The following is a 20,551-nucleotide window of genomic DNA, read 5'->3' on the forward strand; positions in this document are numbered from 1 at the left end:
TGAGTATGGAGAGGCGTTCCTCCTTGTCATAAAACTGTCTATTCATGGGTTGTGTCCTCCCAGTAACCTCATACCTTTGGTTTAGGTGTGTAGGTAACCATAACTTGAATAACTACATGCGATATTCGGGAGCCACTGAATACTTGTTACAGTGACCCTCGAAGATATCACATGAAGTAAACGGATCTACACTGGGATCATATTTTGGGATCTCCTTGCAAATCCGTAACAGGAAGTTTATCCTTTCCATACTGGAATGGTTAGGATAAAAGTCTTCCTGTCTTTCCGGATGTGTTGCCGGATTGGAAGTGGTAACTGGCCAACCACTTTCCTCCCTCCAATCTTTGTCCTGTTCCTGGAATCTGTTGCTATACCTATTCTACCTGGGTGTTTGGGTAAAAGGTAGCGTCCAGTGGGGATGATGGGCTTGTATGTGCTATGTTTGCTGAGGTGTTGCAGTGTGGCGAAGTTCATACTCACTTTTTTTGCGAGAGGCCATCTTCATTGGTGTCGTTGTTCGTTGTACTGTGTTGCTGCATGGAGGAGGTTCTTCAATATTCAGAACGCCTTCTCCCGACCAGCCAGACGACTTCTGTTCGGCTTCAATGATGACGGTTCTCTCTTCAGTGGTGTAGGTGATGACTTCTCTCCAGTCTTCAGTGGGCATGTAAGGAAATCAAAAAATATTAATACACAAAATCAGAAAAGATTTTAGGTTCTCTGCTGTAGAAATTGCCCTGTGTTTAGTTCTGATTGAGAAATCCACTTTACCTGTCCGAACTATCAGGCTATGGACGCTCAGAATCCACTGACCACGTCTCTCCCACCTGACTAGTGCACAGCGTAAACAATTTTTCTCACCAAAACCAAACACAGATACAAATTCCTAGCAGTGGGCTTGGCTCGCCAATGTTAAAGGGGGTATTAATTATTGATATTTATGCTGATCTCAATAATTAATATTCATAGAAAGGCGTGAGTCGTCTAGTGATGATTCTGCCTATTTATGCCCAAATAAACAACAAATCACTACTGATTGCCTTACTCTACACTGTACTACCTGCGGATATTGCTGTGGCGCCTTACTACCACAAAAGACTACACACTGTGCTTAAATAAAAGGTATTTATTAACACACTATACGTCACAGTATAATATATAAACTTATAACTATATATATCTATATAAAGGGAATAGATATGTATATTTACAGCAGCATACAGCAATATAAGTACACACACTATAACACCACACTAATACGGTTCTAACTACTCTAACACAGTCCCAAGTCCTCCCCAGAATCTAACTACAATTACAATAATACACATACATACACTTTACCAGCAGGCCACCCAATCCTGTCAATATACTATCCCTACGGGGAATAACAAGGGGTAAATACGGACACTGCTGCTGCTGGGGTAAGCAGGGCAGCCTTGAAGGGGTATCAGGGGTAGAAGCACAGGGGCAATACCAGGGTAGCAGGGGATATGAGGGCCTGGGGGAACACAGGGGAATTAGGAGTATAGGGGGACTCAGGGCAGGGGAAGGTAAGGGTTACCAAGGGCTATAGGGGGATTAGGGGTATGCCAAGGGTTCAGGGTGTAATGAGAAGGGTTACCAAGGGTTATAGGGGGATTAGGGGTATCAGGGTGTAGCTGCAGGGGAAGGTACCAAGGGTTATAGGGGTATTAAGAGTTGGTGGTATGGAGGGAGTAAGGGTTAATGAATCAGCATTGGTGGTATAGGGAGAGTAAGAGTTAATGGTATTCGTTGGTGGTATAGGATGGGGGATTCAGGATACTCAGCCGGGCATCTGCTAGTTGTCCAGGGCGGCTCGTTTGTCCAGGGGATGATCCTCTCCGGCTGGGGGCTCGTTTCTCAAGTGCCCCAGCATAACGCCACTGGACTATTTAAGTTTGGCGGCGCTCACTCCTTAGGCAGCTCCTTAGGCATCCTTCCAGGCGAAGGGGTCCTTTGATCCTCCGCCTGTGGCGCATCTGCATACCTTAACTATCGCGCCGGAGGTATGCAGATAACAGAAGGAGGGACGTTTTTTTCAGAAAATTTTCAAGATTTGCTTCTAAATTTCTAAGCCTTTTAACATCCCCAAAAAATTAAATATCATTCCCAATATGATCCAAACATGAAGTAGACATATGGGGAAGTTAAATTAATAACTATTTTTGGAGGTATTACTATGTATTATAGAAGTAGAGAAATTTAAACTTGGAAATTTGCAATTGTTTAAAAACTTGGGGTAAATTTGGTATTTTTTTATAAATAAAAATGATTTTTTTTTTACTTCATTTTACCAGTGTCACGAAGTACAACATGTGACGAAAAAACAAGACTGGATAAGTCAAAGCGTTTTAAAGTTATCAGCACTTAAAGTGACACTGGTCAGATTTGGAAAGTCCTTAAGGGGTTAAAAGGTGGCAGGTATATAAACATTAGCTATTATCCATGGTCTTCCTTCCAATAAACAGTCAATCAGGACATATAGGCCCTCGCCATCTATAGCTGTTTCCCCTATTTTGATGTCTATATCGCGGTGTAGTAATACACTCACACCTCTAGCGTATGATGAGTACACTGAGTGAAAGGAGTGCTGTATCCACGGTCTACACAGCCAGTTTGTCGTTTTACCTATCAAGTGAGTCTCTTGTAGACAAACTATAGCTGGTAGACTTCTGTGTATTGCGTCAAACACAGCCACTCTCTTTAACACCCCTGCTCAGACCCCTAATATTCCAAGAGATAATTTTCATAGAAACCTATTTGTAAGTCCAGCCATATCCAGAGTATACTGAAGACCCCGAAAGGATAGTGGGGAGAAGGTTGAGGGAAATAAAAAAAAAAAGAGCAGCTACAACAACCCACCCTACCCACCCCCGTTCCCCTCTGAATGAGCAAGGATTCCAGTCCTGATTCTCTACCTTGCATTTCCCCCTCCCGGCCCGCACCCAGCCCAAGTGCCCCTCAGATATTTCTTTTAATTCACTCCTCGCCTCTGCCGAGTCAAAAAAAAACAGGGTTTGTTCTCCCATTCAATTTGTAATTTAGCAGGGAACATCACTGAATACTTCAAATTTTTCATACGCAGCATTTTTTTGCATCAATAAACTGGCTTCTCTTCTTTACCGTTTCCCTTGCATAATCAGGAAGAAGCATTACTGCTGCACCGGAGTACTCCAAACCTCCCTTCCCTCTAGACCTCCTCCTTGTTCCTAACTGATATTAGATTAATTATTATTTGTCTAGGTTTTGTTCCAGGAGGGGGTGGTTTTGCCGGCACTCTGTAGGCTTGTTCGACACAATTTTTATGTTCTGAAATATCCTGGCCCAGTTGTTCCATCAGCCAGGTTTGTATAAAACCACAAAGGTCTCATCCTTCCACCCCCTCCGGAATCCCTAAACATCTCAAATTGACCCTTCTACACCTGTTTTCTAATTCTAATGATTTATTTTTTAATTTTCTATTCTCATCCTATAGTATATTTTTTTCCTTAACCGTTATCTGTAGAAGGTCCTCCGATTCCGATATTCTACTTTCTGCTTCTGTCAGCCTGTCTTTATATTTTTGTAAGTCTACTCTAAGGAGGCCAACCGTCTCCTTGATATTTCCAGTCTGTAGAGAGAGGTCTTTTATTGCCAAGCTACAGTTCTTTATTTCTTGAAATATACTGTATTTTTTACCCTATAAGACGCACCTAGGTTTTGGAGGAGGAAATAAATAAATAAATGTTTTAACCAAAAGGTGTGCTTTTGGTGGGTTTTGAACTAATGGTGGTCTGTGCATGACATTACTATGTGGGATCTGTGGATGGCACTGTTTGGGGGGATCTGTGGGTGGCACAGTTAGAGAAGATCTGTGGATGGCACTGTTATGGGGGGATCTGTGGATGGCACTGTTATGGGGGGATCTGAGGGGGGCACTGTTATGGGGGGGGATCTGAGGGGGGCACTGTTATGGGGGGGATCTGAGGGGGGCACTGTTATGGGAGGTGATCTGTGGACGCCACTGTTATGGGAGGCGATCTGTGGATGGCACCATTATGGGGGGGAGATCTGTGAATGGCACTGTTATGGGGAGAAGATCTGTGGATGGCGCTGTTATGGGGGGTGATCTGTGGATGGCACTGCTATATATGTGTCACCCACATATCCCCCACCCCATAATAGTGGCATCCACAGATCACCCCCCATAACAGTGCCATCCACAGATCATTCCCCATAACAGTGCCAGCCACAGATCTCCCCCCCCCCCCCATAACAGTGCCAGCCACAGATCCCCACCCCATAACAGTGCCAGCCACATATGCCCTAATATACCTGTGGGAGGGGCCGGTGGCATGCAAATGCAACGGTGCTGTTGCGGTCACTGTACTCTGGCCCCAGCCCCATCTGTACTACTTACTAAATGTCCTGTAGCAGGCAGAGCAGGGCGGGCAGCAGGAACTCACTGACGTCATGTGCCTGCGCTGCCTACTTTATGAATTAAGTAGGCGGCGCACGCATGTGACATCAGTGAGTTACGGCTGGCCGCCCGCCCTGCTCTGCCTGCTCGCCCTGATCTTGAGGTGTATATCCTTTTTCTTCTGTCCTCGCATATTAGTTAAAAATTGTTGCTTGGACTTTTCAGCTTTTTTGAACATTGGGGAAATCTAAGTGGTCAGTTCCGAATGGCCCCTCCCCCTTCTCCTTGTCTGTCCATTTCTATCCTGCGTAATGGACTAGTCTAAACAACAGGCAAAAATCCTATCTCACATTGAGAATAGTTAGCTTATCACATTTAGGTCAATATTATACCAGCTCGTGTCTCTTTAACTCCATGCATTATATTATCAACCGAATTTGTGACAAGCCGCCCAACAACCTATACAGCTACCCTAAAAGATGTAAAAACTAGGTTAATAACAAACAATTCTCTTTTCAGCTATTGGGCAGCCGGCCACAAAAAGGGTCTAACAGACTACAATACAACCACAGGAGATCTCTTATAGCAACCCCATTCCCAGTACTTTTAATATATTAGACGCAATTACACACGTCATCCATCTAGTAAAAGCACCAGTAAGTATGTTTAGCAGAATTAGGCCTCATGCACACGACTGTTGTGTGCATCCGTGGCCGTTGTGCCGTTTTCCGTTTCTTTTTCGCTGACCCATTGACTTTCAATGGGTCCGTGGAAAAATCGGAAAATACACAGTTTTGCAGCCGAGACCGTGATCCATGTATCCTGTCCTATTTTTTTAACGGACAACGGTTCACAGACCCATTCAAGTCAATGGGTCCGTGAAAGAACACGGATGCACGCAAGATTGGCATCCGTGGCCGTAGGTTACATTCATACAGACGGATCCGAAGATCTGTCTGCATAAAAGCTTTTTCAGAGCTCAGTTTTCAGTTAGTGAAAACTCAGATCCGACAATATATTCTAACACAGAGGCGTTCCCATAGTGATGGGGACGCTTCTAGTTAGAATATACTAAAATAACTGTGTACATGACTGCCCCCTGTAGTTAACCCATTGGTGGCCAGTGCGGCCGGCCCTCCCCCCTCCCTCCCCTGTAGTTAACTCTTTGTTGTCCAGTGCGGCCGGGCCCCCCTCCCTCCCCTGTAGTTAACTCATTGGTGGCCCGTGGGCCCCCCTCCCTCTCCTGTAGTTAACTCTTTGTTGTCCAGTGCGGTCGGCCGCCCCTCCCTCCCCTGTAGTTAACTCGTTGGTGGCAAGTGGGCCCTCCCCCATCCCTCCTAATTAAAATCCCCCCCCCCTATCATTGGTGGCAGCGGAGCGTACCGATCGGAGTCCCAGTTTAATCGCTAGGGCTCCGATCGGTAACTATGGCAACCAGGACGCTACTGCAGTCCCAGTTGCCATGGTTACTTAGCAATTTGTAGAAGCATTATACTTACCTGCGAGCTGCTATGTCTGTGTCCGGCCGGGAGCTCTTCCTACTGGTAAGTGACAGATCATTAAGCAATGTGCCGCACAGACCTGTCACTTACCAGTAGGAGGAGCTCCCGGCCGGACACAGACATCGCTGCTCGCAGGTAAATATATATAATGCTTCTACAAATTGCTAAGTAACCATGGCAACCGGGACTGCAGTAGGGTCCTGGTTGCCATGGTTACCGATCGGAGCCCCAGCGATTAAACTGGGACTCCAATCGGTACTCTCCGCTGCCACCAATGATAGGGGGGAGATTTTAATTTGGAGGGGGAGGGAGGGGGGACACCACTGGCCACCAACGAGTTAACTACAGGGGAGGGAGGGGGGGCCAGCCGCACTGGACAACAAAGAGTTAACTACAGGGGAGGGAGGGGGGCCCACTGGCCACCAACGAGTTAACTACAGGGGAGGGAGGGGGGGCCGGCTGCACTGGACAACAAAGAGTTAACTACAGGGGAGGGAGGGGGGCCGGCCGCACTGGCCACGAATAAGTTAAAGACAGGGGGGGGTCTGCAGCAGGGGGCAGTCATGTGCACAGTTTTTTTAGTATATTCTAACCTGAAGCGTCCCCATCACCATGGGAACACCTCTGTGTTAGAATATACTGTCGGATTTGAGTTTCATGATCTAACTCATATCCGACAGTATATTCTAACCATAGAGGCGTTCCCATGGTGATAGGGACGCTTAAAAATAAAATATACCATCGTATTGGAGAAAACTCCGATCCAATGGTATAAAAGGGACTCCTGACTTTAAATTGAAAGTAAATGGGGGACGGATCTGTTTGCAATTGCACCATATTGTGTAAACGTCAAACGGATCCGTCCCCATTGACTTGCATTGTAATTCAGGACGGATCCGTTTGGCTCCGCACGGCCTGGCGGACACCAAAACGACTTTTTTTCATGTCCGTGGATCCTCGAAAAATCAAGGCAGACCCACGGACGAAAAAACGGTCACGGATCACGGACCTACGGACCCCATTTTTGCGGACCGTAAAAAAAAAACGGTCGTGTGCATGAGGCCTAAGACAGACTCAGGTGTCTCCCAGTTAATATGGTTAGGACCGTTGGGTTAATAGTCCAAGTAAGTTCAGTTATTCCAGTTAAGCTCTCGAGTCGTTTAAAATACTTAAGACAATTGGAGGGTTAGACGCCCCAGATGTCACTGCAGCATCATTTTCATTGCAAGAAAAACTGTTAGTTGAATTAATCAGTTAGTATTGTCATTACCCTTGCGCAATTTCAAGCCTTTTCATGGCTTATGGAAGATAGCGGAGTTGTATGGTTAATAATCAGCTTTCAAACCGACACAGTGTTCTTCATGCTGTCACATATATCGCATCTGGTCCCAGACTGTAGTCCGGTCCCGCTCTCCATCCAGGGAAAAATTTCATCTGGGTTCAGTTGGTCAGCGTTTCACCATTAGACAGGGCAGGCTTGTAACAGCGGCATCAGCAAGTCAAGACAGGGCATCAGCAGAGCAGCGGCTGGAGCGGCTTCTCACGTGGGCTGGGGGGCGCAACCTCCGGGAAGGAGGTGCGCATGTCACCTGCGTGCGCTCGCACGCATGCTCAACCTGGAATTAACCACTAGCTTTTGCTGTATATTAAATGTTAAAATTTAAAAAAAGTCATTCCATGTTGCTCTAAAATGCCCAACTCTTTGATGTCCCACTGTTTACCATTGATGCTCGTCGTATGTAAGCATTATGTTCCTGTGAGGATGGTGCATATGTAACCAGGGCTTTCTATCAGCCTAGCCTTGAATTGACAGATGGTGGCAGTTTGTGTATGGATGTGTGTGGGGGGCTGACATAAGTCTGTGGTAGCCTAGTGGGTCAGGCAAGTATGGAAGCAAAGTTCCCTTCAAGTCCCATCCACAAAAACATTTTTTTGTGAATAAAAAAAAAATATATATACTTGATTAGGTATAGCCTAATCAAGTAATAAAAGGTGTCATTTATATATTTTTTTTTAAATAACTGGCTCTATAAAAATATCATATGATCTACCGTGTCAGGTGAACAGCTGTTTTCTTAAGTCACCCCATCCCTCAATGAGCCCTCATACAAGACCATTGCCTGAAAAAAATAAGGCTTTCAGAAAATGACAATGCAAAAAAAAACCATTGCTTTGTGTAAAAGTGGTAAAACATAAAATAAATAAAATAAATATGGTTTGTGGTCGTGGCAACCAAGTACGTGTCTGTCCTACCTGAGCTACCCTACCCCTAAACGGTCAGAGTTGTGCCGTGACCGTGTCGTGGAGGGACGCCTGAAAGAGGGCATCCCCTTTGAGAGTAACAGGAGAAAAGGGTGGGTGGGAGGGAGGACTCTGCACTACGTACGTTTGTGGGAGGGCGCCGGCCATTGAAGTAGGTGGCCAAGCCCCTCCCACAAATTCAGGCCAATGAATCGGCCTTAGGCCTCGTTCACACTTCAGTGTTTGGTCAGTGATTTCCATCAGTGATTTGTGAGCCAAAACCAGAAGAGAAGCCTCCACAGACATAACGTATAAGGGAAAGATCTGCTCCTGTTCTGCCTGTTCTGTGTTTAGAGCCAGACCTGGTTTTGGCTCACGAATCACTGATGGAAATCACTGACCGAACACTGACGTGTGAATGAGGCATTACACATCTCTGTAATTGTACTCACCAGACTGGTCTACAGTGGAATCCCCCGGTGGGCCCCTGAGAAAGGTGGGCCCCAAGTCCACCAGCACAGCATCTCAAATAACCTATATTAATATAAAAACTGGGTAGATTATGCAGTTTATTATTATAGATGCATCAGATGGTTAAGATGGCCTCTAGGAATAGAGGCAGGCCAGCCAGTATCCTCTTTTCCCTAGGATCCACCTTTTTAAGTTATTGCAGAGATCCCGATAATCAATCATCTTGCAGTGTCTTGTTGTCTGCCTCTGTGTGGGCAGGTAATATTTGCATTTCGCTGTACAGTGGGCCCCCAGAATGAATTTTAAAATACATTCTGGTGGGCCCTAGACATCCCAGTCCAACACTGGTAATGACCAGCAGAATATAGAAAACATTTTATTTTTCTTGCCCGATGTATGCCACAATAATAAAACACAAAAAGAAGTGACAGAATTATTGCCTTTTGTTTATTCTGTTTCTCAAAAAGAAAAAGAAAAAGTGATAAAAAAAAAGTAAAATTATAAAAAAGAAATGGATTAAAATGGAAAATGCAAAAATGAAAATGGGCCAGGTACTTGGGGTACTTTCACACTTACGGCAGTGTGATCCGGCGGGCAGTTCCATAGTCGGAACTGCCCGCCGGATCTGCCGATCTGCCGCTGACTGAAAGCATTTGTGAGACGGATCCGGATGCGGATCCGTATCATAAATGCATTGCAAGGACGGATCCGTCTCTCTGCTTGTCATGCGGACCGACGGATCCGTCTTGTACATTTTTTCACATTTTTACCGATCTGCACATGCCGGAACAACGGATCCGGCATTCCAGTATTCAGGCTGGATAAACTATGACTCTAAGACATGATTTTTTTGTTTCAAAAATGCTTTTATTGTGTTAAATGTAAAAATTAAAAAAGTAAACATATTAGGTATCGCCGTGTCCGTAAATACCTGCTCTATAAAAATACCACATGATCTAACCCCTCAGGTGAACACTTTAAAAAAGATAAACTAAAAACTGTCAAAAAAGCCATTTTTTAGCACCTTACATCACAAAAAGTGTAATAGCAAGCGATCAAAAAGTCATATGCACCCCAAAATAGTGCTAATCAAACCGTAATCTCATCCCACAAATTAATACCCTACCTAAGACAATCCCCCCTCCCCCCCAAAAAAATATGGCTCTCAGACTATGGAGACACTAAAACATGATTTATTCTTTGTTTCAAAAATTATATAATCGTGTAAAAATTTTATAAATACAAAAAAGTGTATATATATATATTAGGTATTTCCACATCCGTAAGGACCTAAAAATATCACATAGCCTGACCACTCAGATGAACACCATAAAAAATTAAAAATAAAAAGTGTAAATAAAGCCATTTTGTTTTACCTTACATCACAAAAAGTGTTAGGCCTCTTTCTTTTACACGAGTGTGACGGATTAGGTCTGGATGCATTCAGGGTGCGTTCAGTGAAACTCGCACCATTTTGCAAGCAAGTTCAGTCAGTTTTGTCTGCGATTGCGTTCTGTTGTTAATTTTTTTTTCAGCGCATTTTTTGCGCATTTTTGTGCATTTTTCACACGCGTGATAAAAAAACTGAAGGGTTACAAACAACATCTCTTAGCAAATATCAGTGAAAAACACATCATACCCGCACTTGCTTGCAGATGCAATGCGTTTTTCACGCATCCCCATTCACTTCTATGGGGACAGGGCTGTGTGAAAAACGCAGAATATAAAACATGCTGCGATTTTCACGCAACGCAGAAGTGATGCGTGAAAAACAATTATCATGTACACAGATCCATTGAAATGAATGGGTCAGGATTCAGTGCGGGTGCAATGCGTTCACGTCATGCATTGCACCCGCGAGGAAAACTCACTCGTGTGAACGGGGCCTAATACCAAGCGATCAAAAAGTCAGATGCACCCTAAAATAGTAACAATTAAACCGTCATCTCATCCCGCAAAAAATGAGACCCTGCCTCAGACAATCTCCCCCCAAAAAATACAAAAGACACAAAAAATATTTTTTTGCAAAAATGCTTTATTATGTAAAACTGAAACAAACAATCAAAAGAAGTAGTCAAATTTGGTATTGTCACATCCGTAACAATCTGCCCTATAAAAATAGCACATGATCTAACCTGTCAGATGAACATTGTAAATAAAAAATAAAAACTGTGCTAAAACAGCAATTTTTTGTTACCTTGCTTCACAAAAAGTGTAATATAGAGCAACCAAAAATCAGATGTACCCTAAAATAATGGCAACAAAACTGCCACCTTATCCCGTAGTTTCCAAAATGGTGTCTTTTTTTGGAGTTTCTACTCTAGGGGTGCATCAGGGGGTCTTCAAATGTGACATGGCAACTTAAAATTATCCCAGTGAAATCTGCCTTCCAAAAACCATATGGCGTTCCATTCCTTCTGTGCTCTGCTGTGTGCCCGTACAGCAGTTTGTGACCACATATGGGGTGTTTTTGTAAACTAAAGAATCAGGGCAATAAATATTGAGTTTTGTTTGGCTGTTAACCCTTGCTTTGTTACTGGAAAAAATTGATTAATATGGAAAATCAGTTTTGAATACCTTAAGGGGTGTAGTTTCTAAAATGGGGCCATTTATGGGTGGTTTCTATTATGTAAGCCTCACAAAGTGATTTCAGACCTGAATTGGTTCTTAAAAAGTGGGTTTTGGAAATTTTAAAAAAAAATTCAAGATTTGCCTTTAAACTTCTAAGCCTCCTAACGTCCCAAAAATAATAAAATGTCATTTTCAAAATGATCCAAACATAAAGTAAACATATAGGGAATGTAAAGTAAAAACTATTTTAGGAGGTATTACAAGCCATTATAAAAGTAGATAAATAGAAATTTGGAAATTTGCTAATATTTCCAAATTTTGGGTAGTTTTGGGTAATCCTATCAAAGTGAATTGAGCATGCTTGGAGTTGTACATTCACCACAGCTGGAGTGCCTGAGGTTGATGACTCCTCTGTTAGGCTACATGCACACGACCGTATGTGTTTTGCGGTCTGCAAATTGTGGATCCTCAAAAAAAAAACGGATGACATCCGTATGCCATCCGTTTTTTTGCGGATCCATTGTAACAATGCCTGAAACGGACAAGAATAGGACATGCTATTTTTTTTGCGGGGCTACGGAATGGACATACAGATGCGGATAGCACACAGTGTGTTGTCCGCATCTTTTGCGGACCCATTGAAATGAATGGGTCTGCATCCTATCTGCAAAAAAACGCTGCAGAAACAAAATACGGTTTTGTGCACGAGGCCTTATATTGTTGGTCAGCCCTCAGGCAATTTATCATGCTAGAAAAATGACATGAAGCCAATCTTATTCTTGTCACATTATAATATATGACAATCTTTTGCATTTTGAAAAGAAAACCTCTTTAAAGATGCACTATGAATCATTATGCCATAGAGGCACCTTTTAACATTTCTTGTGCTTGTTTTATAATTAAGAATTTTCACTGCTTCTTTTCAGATCCTTCTGGCTGGTGGAAGGGAAGACTTCACGGGAAAGAAGGGTTGTTTCCTGGAAATTATGTGCAGAAAATATAATACCAAATATTTCAACAAAATACATACTAAAAAAATACCTAGAATGAATTAGCAATGCATCATTTTGTTCGCTTTACCCAAACAGGTCAATTTACACACTGTATATAATTTTAAAGAGAAATAAATAAGCAATGCACTAGAATCTTTTCAGAGTGTGCCCTCTTAATGCATTGTAGTATTTTGCATCAGTGTAAACCAAAGTGGATCGTGAACATGGCAGAGGTACACATTTTTACAGTATAGTCTGTATATCTACACAACGGAACGGAATTCCAGACCCATACATTTCTATGGGGCCGCACGATGTGCGGCCCCGATCGGAATTGTGGACCCGCACTTCCGGGTCCGCAATTCCGATCCTGAAAAAAATAGAACATGTCCTATTCTTGTCCGCAATAGCGGACAAGAATAGGCATATTCTCTTAGTGCCGGCAATGTGGGGTCGCAAAACACACACAGATGTGTAAATGGACCCTAAGGCCTCTTTCACACGGGCGTCATGGTTTTGGGCCGGATAAGATGCGGGTGCGTCGCGGGAAAAAGCTTGATTTTCCTGCGCGAGTGCAAAACATTTTAATGCGTTTTGCACGCGCGTGAGAAAAATCGGCATGCTTGGTACCCAAACACGAACTTCTTCACAGAAGTTGGGGTTTGGTTAGGTGTTGTGTAGATTGTATTATTTTCCCTTATAACATGGTTATAAGGGAAAATAAGAGCATTCTTAAGGCTACTTTCACACTAGCGTTCGGGCGGATCCGTTCTGAACGGATCCGCTCATAATAATGCAGACGGAGGCTCCGTTCAGAACGGATCCGTCTGCATTATATTAGCTAAAAAAAGCTAAGTGTGAAAATAGCCTCGGACGGATCCGTCCAGACTTTCAATGTAAAGTCAATGGGGGACGGATCCGCCTGAAGATTGAGCCACAGGGTGACATCTTCAAACGGATCCGTCCCCATTGACTTACATTGTAAGTCTGGGCGGATCCGCACGCCTCCGCACGGCCAGGCGGACACCCGAACGCTGCAAGCAGCGTTCAGCTGTCCGCCTGTCCGTGCGGAGGCGAGCGGAGCGGAGGCTGAACGCCGCCAGACTGATGCAGTCTGAGCGGATCCGCTCCATTCAGACTGCATCAGGGCTGGACGGCTGCGTTCGGGTCCGCTCGTGAGCCCCTTCAAACGGAGCTCACGAACGGACCAGCGAACGCTAGTGTGAAAGCAGCCTAAGACAGAATGCTTAGTAAAATAGGGCTGGAGGGGTTAAAAAAAATTATAATAATTTAACTCACCTTAATCCACTTGTTCGCGCAGCCCAGCTTCTCTTCTGTCTTCATCTTTGCTGTGCAGTAGAAAAAGGACCTTTGATGACATCACTGCGCTCATCACATGGTCCCATCCCGATCGTCTCCTAGCAACCGTGCGTGAAAATCGCACCGCATCCGCACTTGCTTGTGGATGCTTGCGATTTTCACGCAACCCCATTCACTTCTATGGGACCTGCATTGCATGAAAAACGCACAAAGTAGAGCATGCTGCAATTTTCACGCAATGCGCAAGTGATGCGTGAAAATCACTGCTCATGTGCACAGCCCCATAGAAATGAATGGGTCCGGATTCAGTGCGGGTGCAATGCGTACACCTCACGCATTGCACCCGCACGGAAATCTCCCCCGTGACCAGGCTGCAATGCACGAACACCCACCGTGGGGCAGCTGCAGTGGATCGGGGACCCATTCACTTTAATGGGTCCGTGATCCGGCTGTTCCGCAAAAAGATAAGACATGTTCTATCTTTTTGCGGAACGGAAGTACGAGACAAAACCCCATGGAAGCACTCCGTAGTGCTTCGGTAGTGTTCCGTTACGTGCTTCCATTACGCACCATTCCGCATCTCTGGATTTGCGGACCCATTGAAGTGAATGGATCCGCATCCATGATGCGGAATGCACACGGGACGGGGCCTGCAAATGCTGTCCGCAATCCGGCTACGGGGCGCACACATGTGCAAGAGGCCTAAGGTTCATTGTTGCGTATGGAAGTTTACCAAGCTTTCGGTATAATGTCAAGTGTTTGATACTGTGACCATATGTAACAAAATTTTTATGCTTAGGACTTGACCATGTTTGATTTTTCCATCCATGAATGCACCCAGAAGCAGTTTTGTTTTCAGGTTTTTTGCACTTCCATTAGTAGGAATGATTATTTCTCATCTGCAAAAACTGGTCCAGAATAGCACATGCAGTGAGTAGTGATGATCGAGCATGCTCAGCGAACACTTGTTCAGCTCGAGCATCTCGATGCTCGGCACATGTCGGTCCTCGGCCGAGTACCACATGTGCTCGAGCGCAATGCTCGAGTCTCCTCCCCACACGTTTCTTGGCTGCTACGCAGCCAATAAATCTGCAGGTAAGTACTGCCTTTCACTGTAATGCCGTAGCCATGTTGGCTACTTACATTGCAGTGATTGGCTGGCCTGGAGGCATCACCGATGACATGTGTTCGGGTCAGTGTTAGTCAGGGAGAGTTGAGCATAGGAAGGGAAAGACAGTGTAGGGAGTGTCATTGGAAGATTATTTTTACAAAAACTTTTCAGACACCCAAAAGTCCTTTGAAGGACTATTGTGTGTGACAGCAGCCATATATGTTTGTAGTGCAACCTGCGCTAAATTGCTCATTCTAAGGCCTCATGCACACGACCGTTGTGTGCATCCGCGGCCGTTGTTCCATTTTCCGCGGACCCATTGACTTTCCGCGTCCGTGATCAGTGTTTCCAGTCCGTGAAAAAAATAGGACCTGTCCTATTTTTTTCACGGACAACGGTTCACGGACCCATTCAAGTCAATGGGTCCGTGAAAAATCACGGATGCACATAAGATTGTCATCCGCGTCTGTGATCCGTGTCCGTGATCCGTGTCCGTTTCCTATCATTTCAAAGGCAAACTTGACTTCGATTTTTTTTTCATTTTTCATGTCCGTGGATCCTCCAAAAATCAAGGAAGACCCACGGAAGAAAAAACGGACACGGATCACGGAACAACGGAAACCGTTTTTGCGGACCGCAAAAAAAAAAACGTCCGTGTGCATGAGGCCTTAGGCCTATTGCACTCGACTGTATGGCTATTTCAGTGTTTTGAGGTCTGTTTTTCACGGATCTGTTGTTCCGTTTTTTGTTTCCGTTGTGTTTCCATTTGTGTTCCGTTTTTCCGTATGGAATATACAGTATACAGTAATTACATAGAAAAAAAATAGATGGTTCCGCAAAAATGAAATGGATACGGAAAATATACGGATGCATTTCCATATGTGTTCTGTTTTTTTTGCGGACCCATTGACTTGAATGGAGCCACGGAACATGATTTGCAGGCAATAATAGGACATGTTCTATCTTTCAACTGAACGGAAAAACGGAAATACAGAAACGGAATGCATACGGAGTACATTCTTTTTTTTGCGGACCCATTGAAATGAATGGTTCTGTATACGGGACGCAAAAAAGACCCGTAAATGAAAAAAAAAACGGTCGTGTGAATGACACCTTAGGGAGAGCTGTGCATAGGAAGGGACAGAGTGTAGAGAGTGTTATTGAAAGATTTTTATTAGAAAAAGTTTCCAGAGACCCAAAAGTCCTTTTAAGGACTATTGTGTGTGACAGGAGCAATATATATTTTTAGCACATCCTGCGCTAAATAGTGTGTAATAGGCCGCTGCGGACAGTGAAATTATCCACGCCACATCTCCAGTGTAAAGTGTGCGCATTGTGAGGGGTAGCTTTCTTTCAGGATATCATCCTCACAGATACGACTTCAGAACACCAGGTTTAAGGTCCAAACAGTGCATTTATTGTGGCACACCAGCAAAAGTGTAGGCAACGTAGTTGCCGTATTTGTGGGAGGGGAGGCTCCCGCATTGACTACTTAAGGCACCTCTGTGCCCTCCCCCCTGTCAGCTACCTTCACGATTCCCAGCACAGCAGCGTGTGCCGCGTCACTTTCGGGTCACGTGGTGGATCAGCGTCCGGCGGCCGGCGTCCTGCGTACTGCAGCGCTTCACCTCCAAGATCTACAGCCGCTCCCGTCTGGCAGGTATCCCGGTGCAGGTAACAGTCGCGTGCCCCTTGCTTCATGCCCCACGTTCAGGCGGCAGAGGGTCCCGCAGCCGCGTGGCACACCCCTCCCCCGCTGGGCCGCCATGTAAGCCGGGTGCACGCGTCGCATTCCACTGGCAGCATCCTTCTAGCGGTGGTACCGCCTACCTCCGTGCACGTCCCGCCGCACGCACTTGCATGTCATCACCGGTAAATTCATGACGTACATAACCGCCGACCACACGACGTCGCATGTGTAGGGGTTTCATGCATGCATACCAATCTCATCCCCATCTGCTAAAAATCTGAGTTGTAAAGGCATTCGGTAGTTGGTACTGTCAAGGTCATTGCTGTATTTTATCCTATAACAGGTGTCTTACCAGGCTTCAGGGGCTCAGACGGTCATACTATCAAACTCCTACAAATCCTGGTGCAGGATAGAGAGTCTCAGTCTCACTCTCAGTCTCACTCTCAGTCTCACTCTCAGTCTCTCTCTCTCAGTCTCTCTCTCTCAGTCTCAGTCTCTCTCTCTCAGTCTCAGTCTCCTCTCTCTCAGTCTCAGTCTCCTCTCTCTCAGTCTCAGTCTCCTCTCTCTCAGTCTCAGTCTCCTCTCTCTCAGTCTCAGTCTCCTCTCTCTCAGTCTCAGTCTCCTCTCTCTCAGTCTCAGTCTCTCTCGTCCCGGCATATCTCAGCCTCGTCACTTCTGTCACGTCCTCAGACTCGGTTTAAGTCCTGACACGACTTCAGGCATACGCAACTCTGTCACGTCTACACAGATGACACAAGTCCTGTCACGTCTACAGGCGCCAGTACAGTCCCAGATCGATACGGCCTACAGCTTGCGCATACATGCCTCCAGTCTCACACGTGTCCACTGTAATAGCCCATTCACAGGTAGATGTACAGCCATGACTGCTGATAGCCGTGGGGGGCCCACATGTCCCATCTCGTGGTACACAAGATGGCAGGCGGGTGTCAGGGTACACTGGTGGTTGCCTGGCTAGTTGCGTGTCATTTCCTCAGGCACAGCTTGTGTGTTCAGTCCTTTCCAAACTAGTTCACCAGGGTGTATGGTTACGGGCAGTAGTCACTTCAGTTAGCCATAGTGTCATGCAATTCATACTGTATATTCTAGATGGAGCTGCCACACAACCAGGTTCCGACAGGATCTGTGTCATCCCAAGCCAGCGGAGACGTACAGTCCGAAAGAGGAGCCACCCCATCCCTAAGGTCATGGACCATATCGAGAATAACCATGGAACTGTTACGCAGAGGGATTCCTCTCCCAGCATTTGCCAGGAAGGCTGAACTTTTTCGCCTGCTACAGTCCGAACCAGGGTCCAGTCAAGAGATGTTTACATCCAATACCATACAGACTTCCATTACCCAGTTACATGCAGCGGTTAACAATATTGCGTCCTCTATGTCTGGCTTCCAAACCAGACTAGAGGCAATTGAAAACAGGGCCTCCACCTCCAGCGCTGGCACCCCAAGACCCATGACTCCATCAGTTCCCCCGACGTCTGTGGCGACCCCCCCCCCCCCCAACTTCCCCAACGTCACGCGATCACATTTTATACCGGCCAACGTTAGGCAGGATATTCTAGACGGTAAGGACGTCAATTTAGCCTGTCTGCTCATAGCTACACATGAGGTACCTGACAATAAGACCATCGCCTGCGGGGAGTTGTCCGTCATTCTCAAGTCACGGGACGTCAGGCTAAACCGCAAACTCAGCATCACTGAGTTTGTGCTGGCGTTTAGCCTATACCGGGACGTCATCTGTTCCGTGTCGCCCAGTCGCCGCAAGGAATTAGACCTGTACCTCTACAAAGTAGTATATCTAGGCCACAAATACGGGGGAACGGCCTTTTACGAGTACCACAGATCTTTTTCCGCAAAGGCAGCAGCCTTACTCACACAGTTCCAGCACACCGTCGACTGGGCAGTTACTGACACCGAGCATTTTTGTCGCCATTTTGCAGGCTTGAAAGCCCCCGCTTGTTCCACATGCAGTTCTCACTCACACACCGCAGAGTGGTGCTCCTCCAGCAATCCTCTGGCAGGTGGCGCTCAGACTAGGCATGCACTCGATAGGGTTATGCCCAAGCCCACCACAGGGGTAGATAAATTAGGCAGACTTCAATTTCACAGGGTGCTTCTACAGCCAATGCCGTTTGCTGCATCTGTGCACCAATTGCTTCAGGGCCCACCCCAAGACAGCATGCCCCCAGAAAGGCCTTCACTCGGCATGACTAGGCAGGGTACACGTAGACACTTTAGCCACATTTCTGGCTGATCATCCAGACCAACAGTGGGCGAGTTTCCTCCTAAACTGTTTCGCCGAAGGCTTCCACACAGGCCAGATATCCCTACCACAGACCACGTACGAGTGCAGGAATTTGCTATCTGCTGTCAGGAACCCTGAGGCAGTCAGTTGTCTCATTCAAGCGGAGTTGGCGAAGGGCTATCTGATGGGTCCTCTGTGTCAGCCCCCGTTCGATTGCTGGAGAGTTAGTCCAATAGGCATGGTCGTTGGCAAGTTCTCCAATAAAAAACGCCTGATTTATGACCTGTCAGCTCCACATTCTTCAGACGTTCCTAGCCTCAATGCTCTTATTCCCTTCGAGGAATTCGGCATGAAATATGCGTCCATAGACAAGGCAATTCAGGTCATACTGTCTTTGGGGCAGCACACGTGGCTATCAAAGGCAGTTATCACCGACGCTTTTAAAATGCTGCCTATTCACCCCCTACTATGGCAGTGGCATGGTGTTAGATGGGACGGGCTGTATTATTCCGCTAACCGTCTCACATTCGGCTCAAAATGAAGCCCTTGGTTGTTCGATCAGTGCCCATCACGTCATACACTATCTAGACGACTTTCTGCTGATCGAACCACCATCACGGCCTCCTGGGGATCTAGGGGTCCTGACCGAAGTCTTTGGCAAACTCTGTGTTCCAGTAGCAGATCATAAGCTCGATGGCCCGCACACCAGTTTGACTTTTTTAGGTATCCAGCTAGATACAGTCACGTTGCAAACTAGTTTGCCTTTGGACAAGCTATGTAGAGTCAGAGATACTGGCCACAAGTTAGCTTGCGCAGGCATTTGCTCCAGAGTGGAGCTCCAAAGTCTGCTTGGCATGCTCAATTATGTCATGAGGATCATACCGCAAGGCAGGACTTTCATCTCCAGACTCCTTAGCCTCCTTCCGTTAACTACTGACTAAGATAGCCAGGTGAGACTAGATCAACAAGCTCTGGCCGATCTAGTCATGTGGGACCAGTTCCTTTCCAACTGGAACGGTATTTCATTTTTTTACTCCCGCAGTGTCCAGGCACTCTCCCATCCTCCACGCCGATGCTTCATCAGCTCTGGGCTTCGCCGCCATTTATGGCAACCACTGGATGGCCAGCTCTTGGCCACCCGAGGTTACAACCATACCTGGGTTTTCCCAGTCCTCCTCGTTGTTCGAGATTTACCCCATTGTTGCTGCAGCACAGGCGTGGGGAGCTTACTGGCGCAAGAATACAGTGTTGATTCTGACCGATAACGAAGGTCTGGCAGCACTGATCAATATGGGTAGATCAGACTCCAGAGAGATCATGGCCTTCATGAGATGGCTCATCTGGTTGGCTTTACAGCACCAATTTCATTTTGAATGTGTACATATTTCCGGCAAGGTAAACGTGGCAGCAGATGCACTGTCTAGAGGTAAACTGCAGTTTTCCTTTCAGATTTCACCAGAGGCGGACCCTATACAAACCCCAACACCATCGCACAACCTGTTAGTCATGCTTTGAACACGCACCTGGTCACAGCCAGGCTTCTCATGCAGAGGTCATTATCCGAGAACATGGCGAGGACGTACAAGACGGCGTGGTCCCATTTCTCTAGGTTTCAGCAAAATTGTCCACCACTGGGTATTGACGATATTACATATCTACTCGCGTTCATAGCTTTTTGCCACTCAGACCTCAAACTAGCACATGGCACAATCAAGTCATACTTAGCCGGTATAAAACACTGCTGGCATATCTCTATTAAAACGATCCTCAAAGAGATCCAGAATTCAGCAGCCGTCAGCAAAATTTCTAGGAGACCTTTCTCCGGGGATATGTTTAAGTCCTTATCGGCCATCCTAGGTACTAACCCCTTCGGGTTGAGGACTAGCGCCTTAATCAAAACCGCCCTGTATCTATGCTTTTACGGCTTCCTACGACCCGGGGAATTCACGTGCCCCATATCCTAATACTTTC

At 45.9% G+C, this 20,551-nt stretch overlaps 1 protein-coding gene across 3 annotated transcripts in view; it reads left to right on the top strand.

Moving 5' to 3' along the window:
* LOC122946477 (unconventional myosin-If-like) overlaps positions 1–12,350 on the top strand; it is a 1,093,167-nt gene extending 1,080,817 nt beyond the window's left edge. For all 3 annotated transcript variants that reach the window (XM_044306152.1, XM_044306170.1, XM_044306161.1), the window contains one exon: positions 12,132–12,350. In XM_044306152.1, the coding sequence (XP_044162087.1) occupies positions 12,132–12,208 (77 nt within the window). In that variant the 3' untranslated portion in view covers positions 12,209–12,350. The remainder of the gene's footprint in view (positions 1–12,131) is intronic.
* The last annotated feature ends 8,201 nt before the right edge of the window (positions 12,351–20,551 follow it).

Source organism: Bufo gargarizans, chromosome 1 (genome assembly GCF_014858855.1).
Source record: "Bufo gargarizans isolate SCDJY-AF-19 chromosome 1, ASM1485885v1, whole genome shotgun sequence".
In the NCBI taxonomy this organism is placed as follows: Eukaryota; Metazoa; Chordata; class Amphibia; order Anura; family Bufonidae; genus Bufo; species Bufo gargarizans.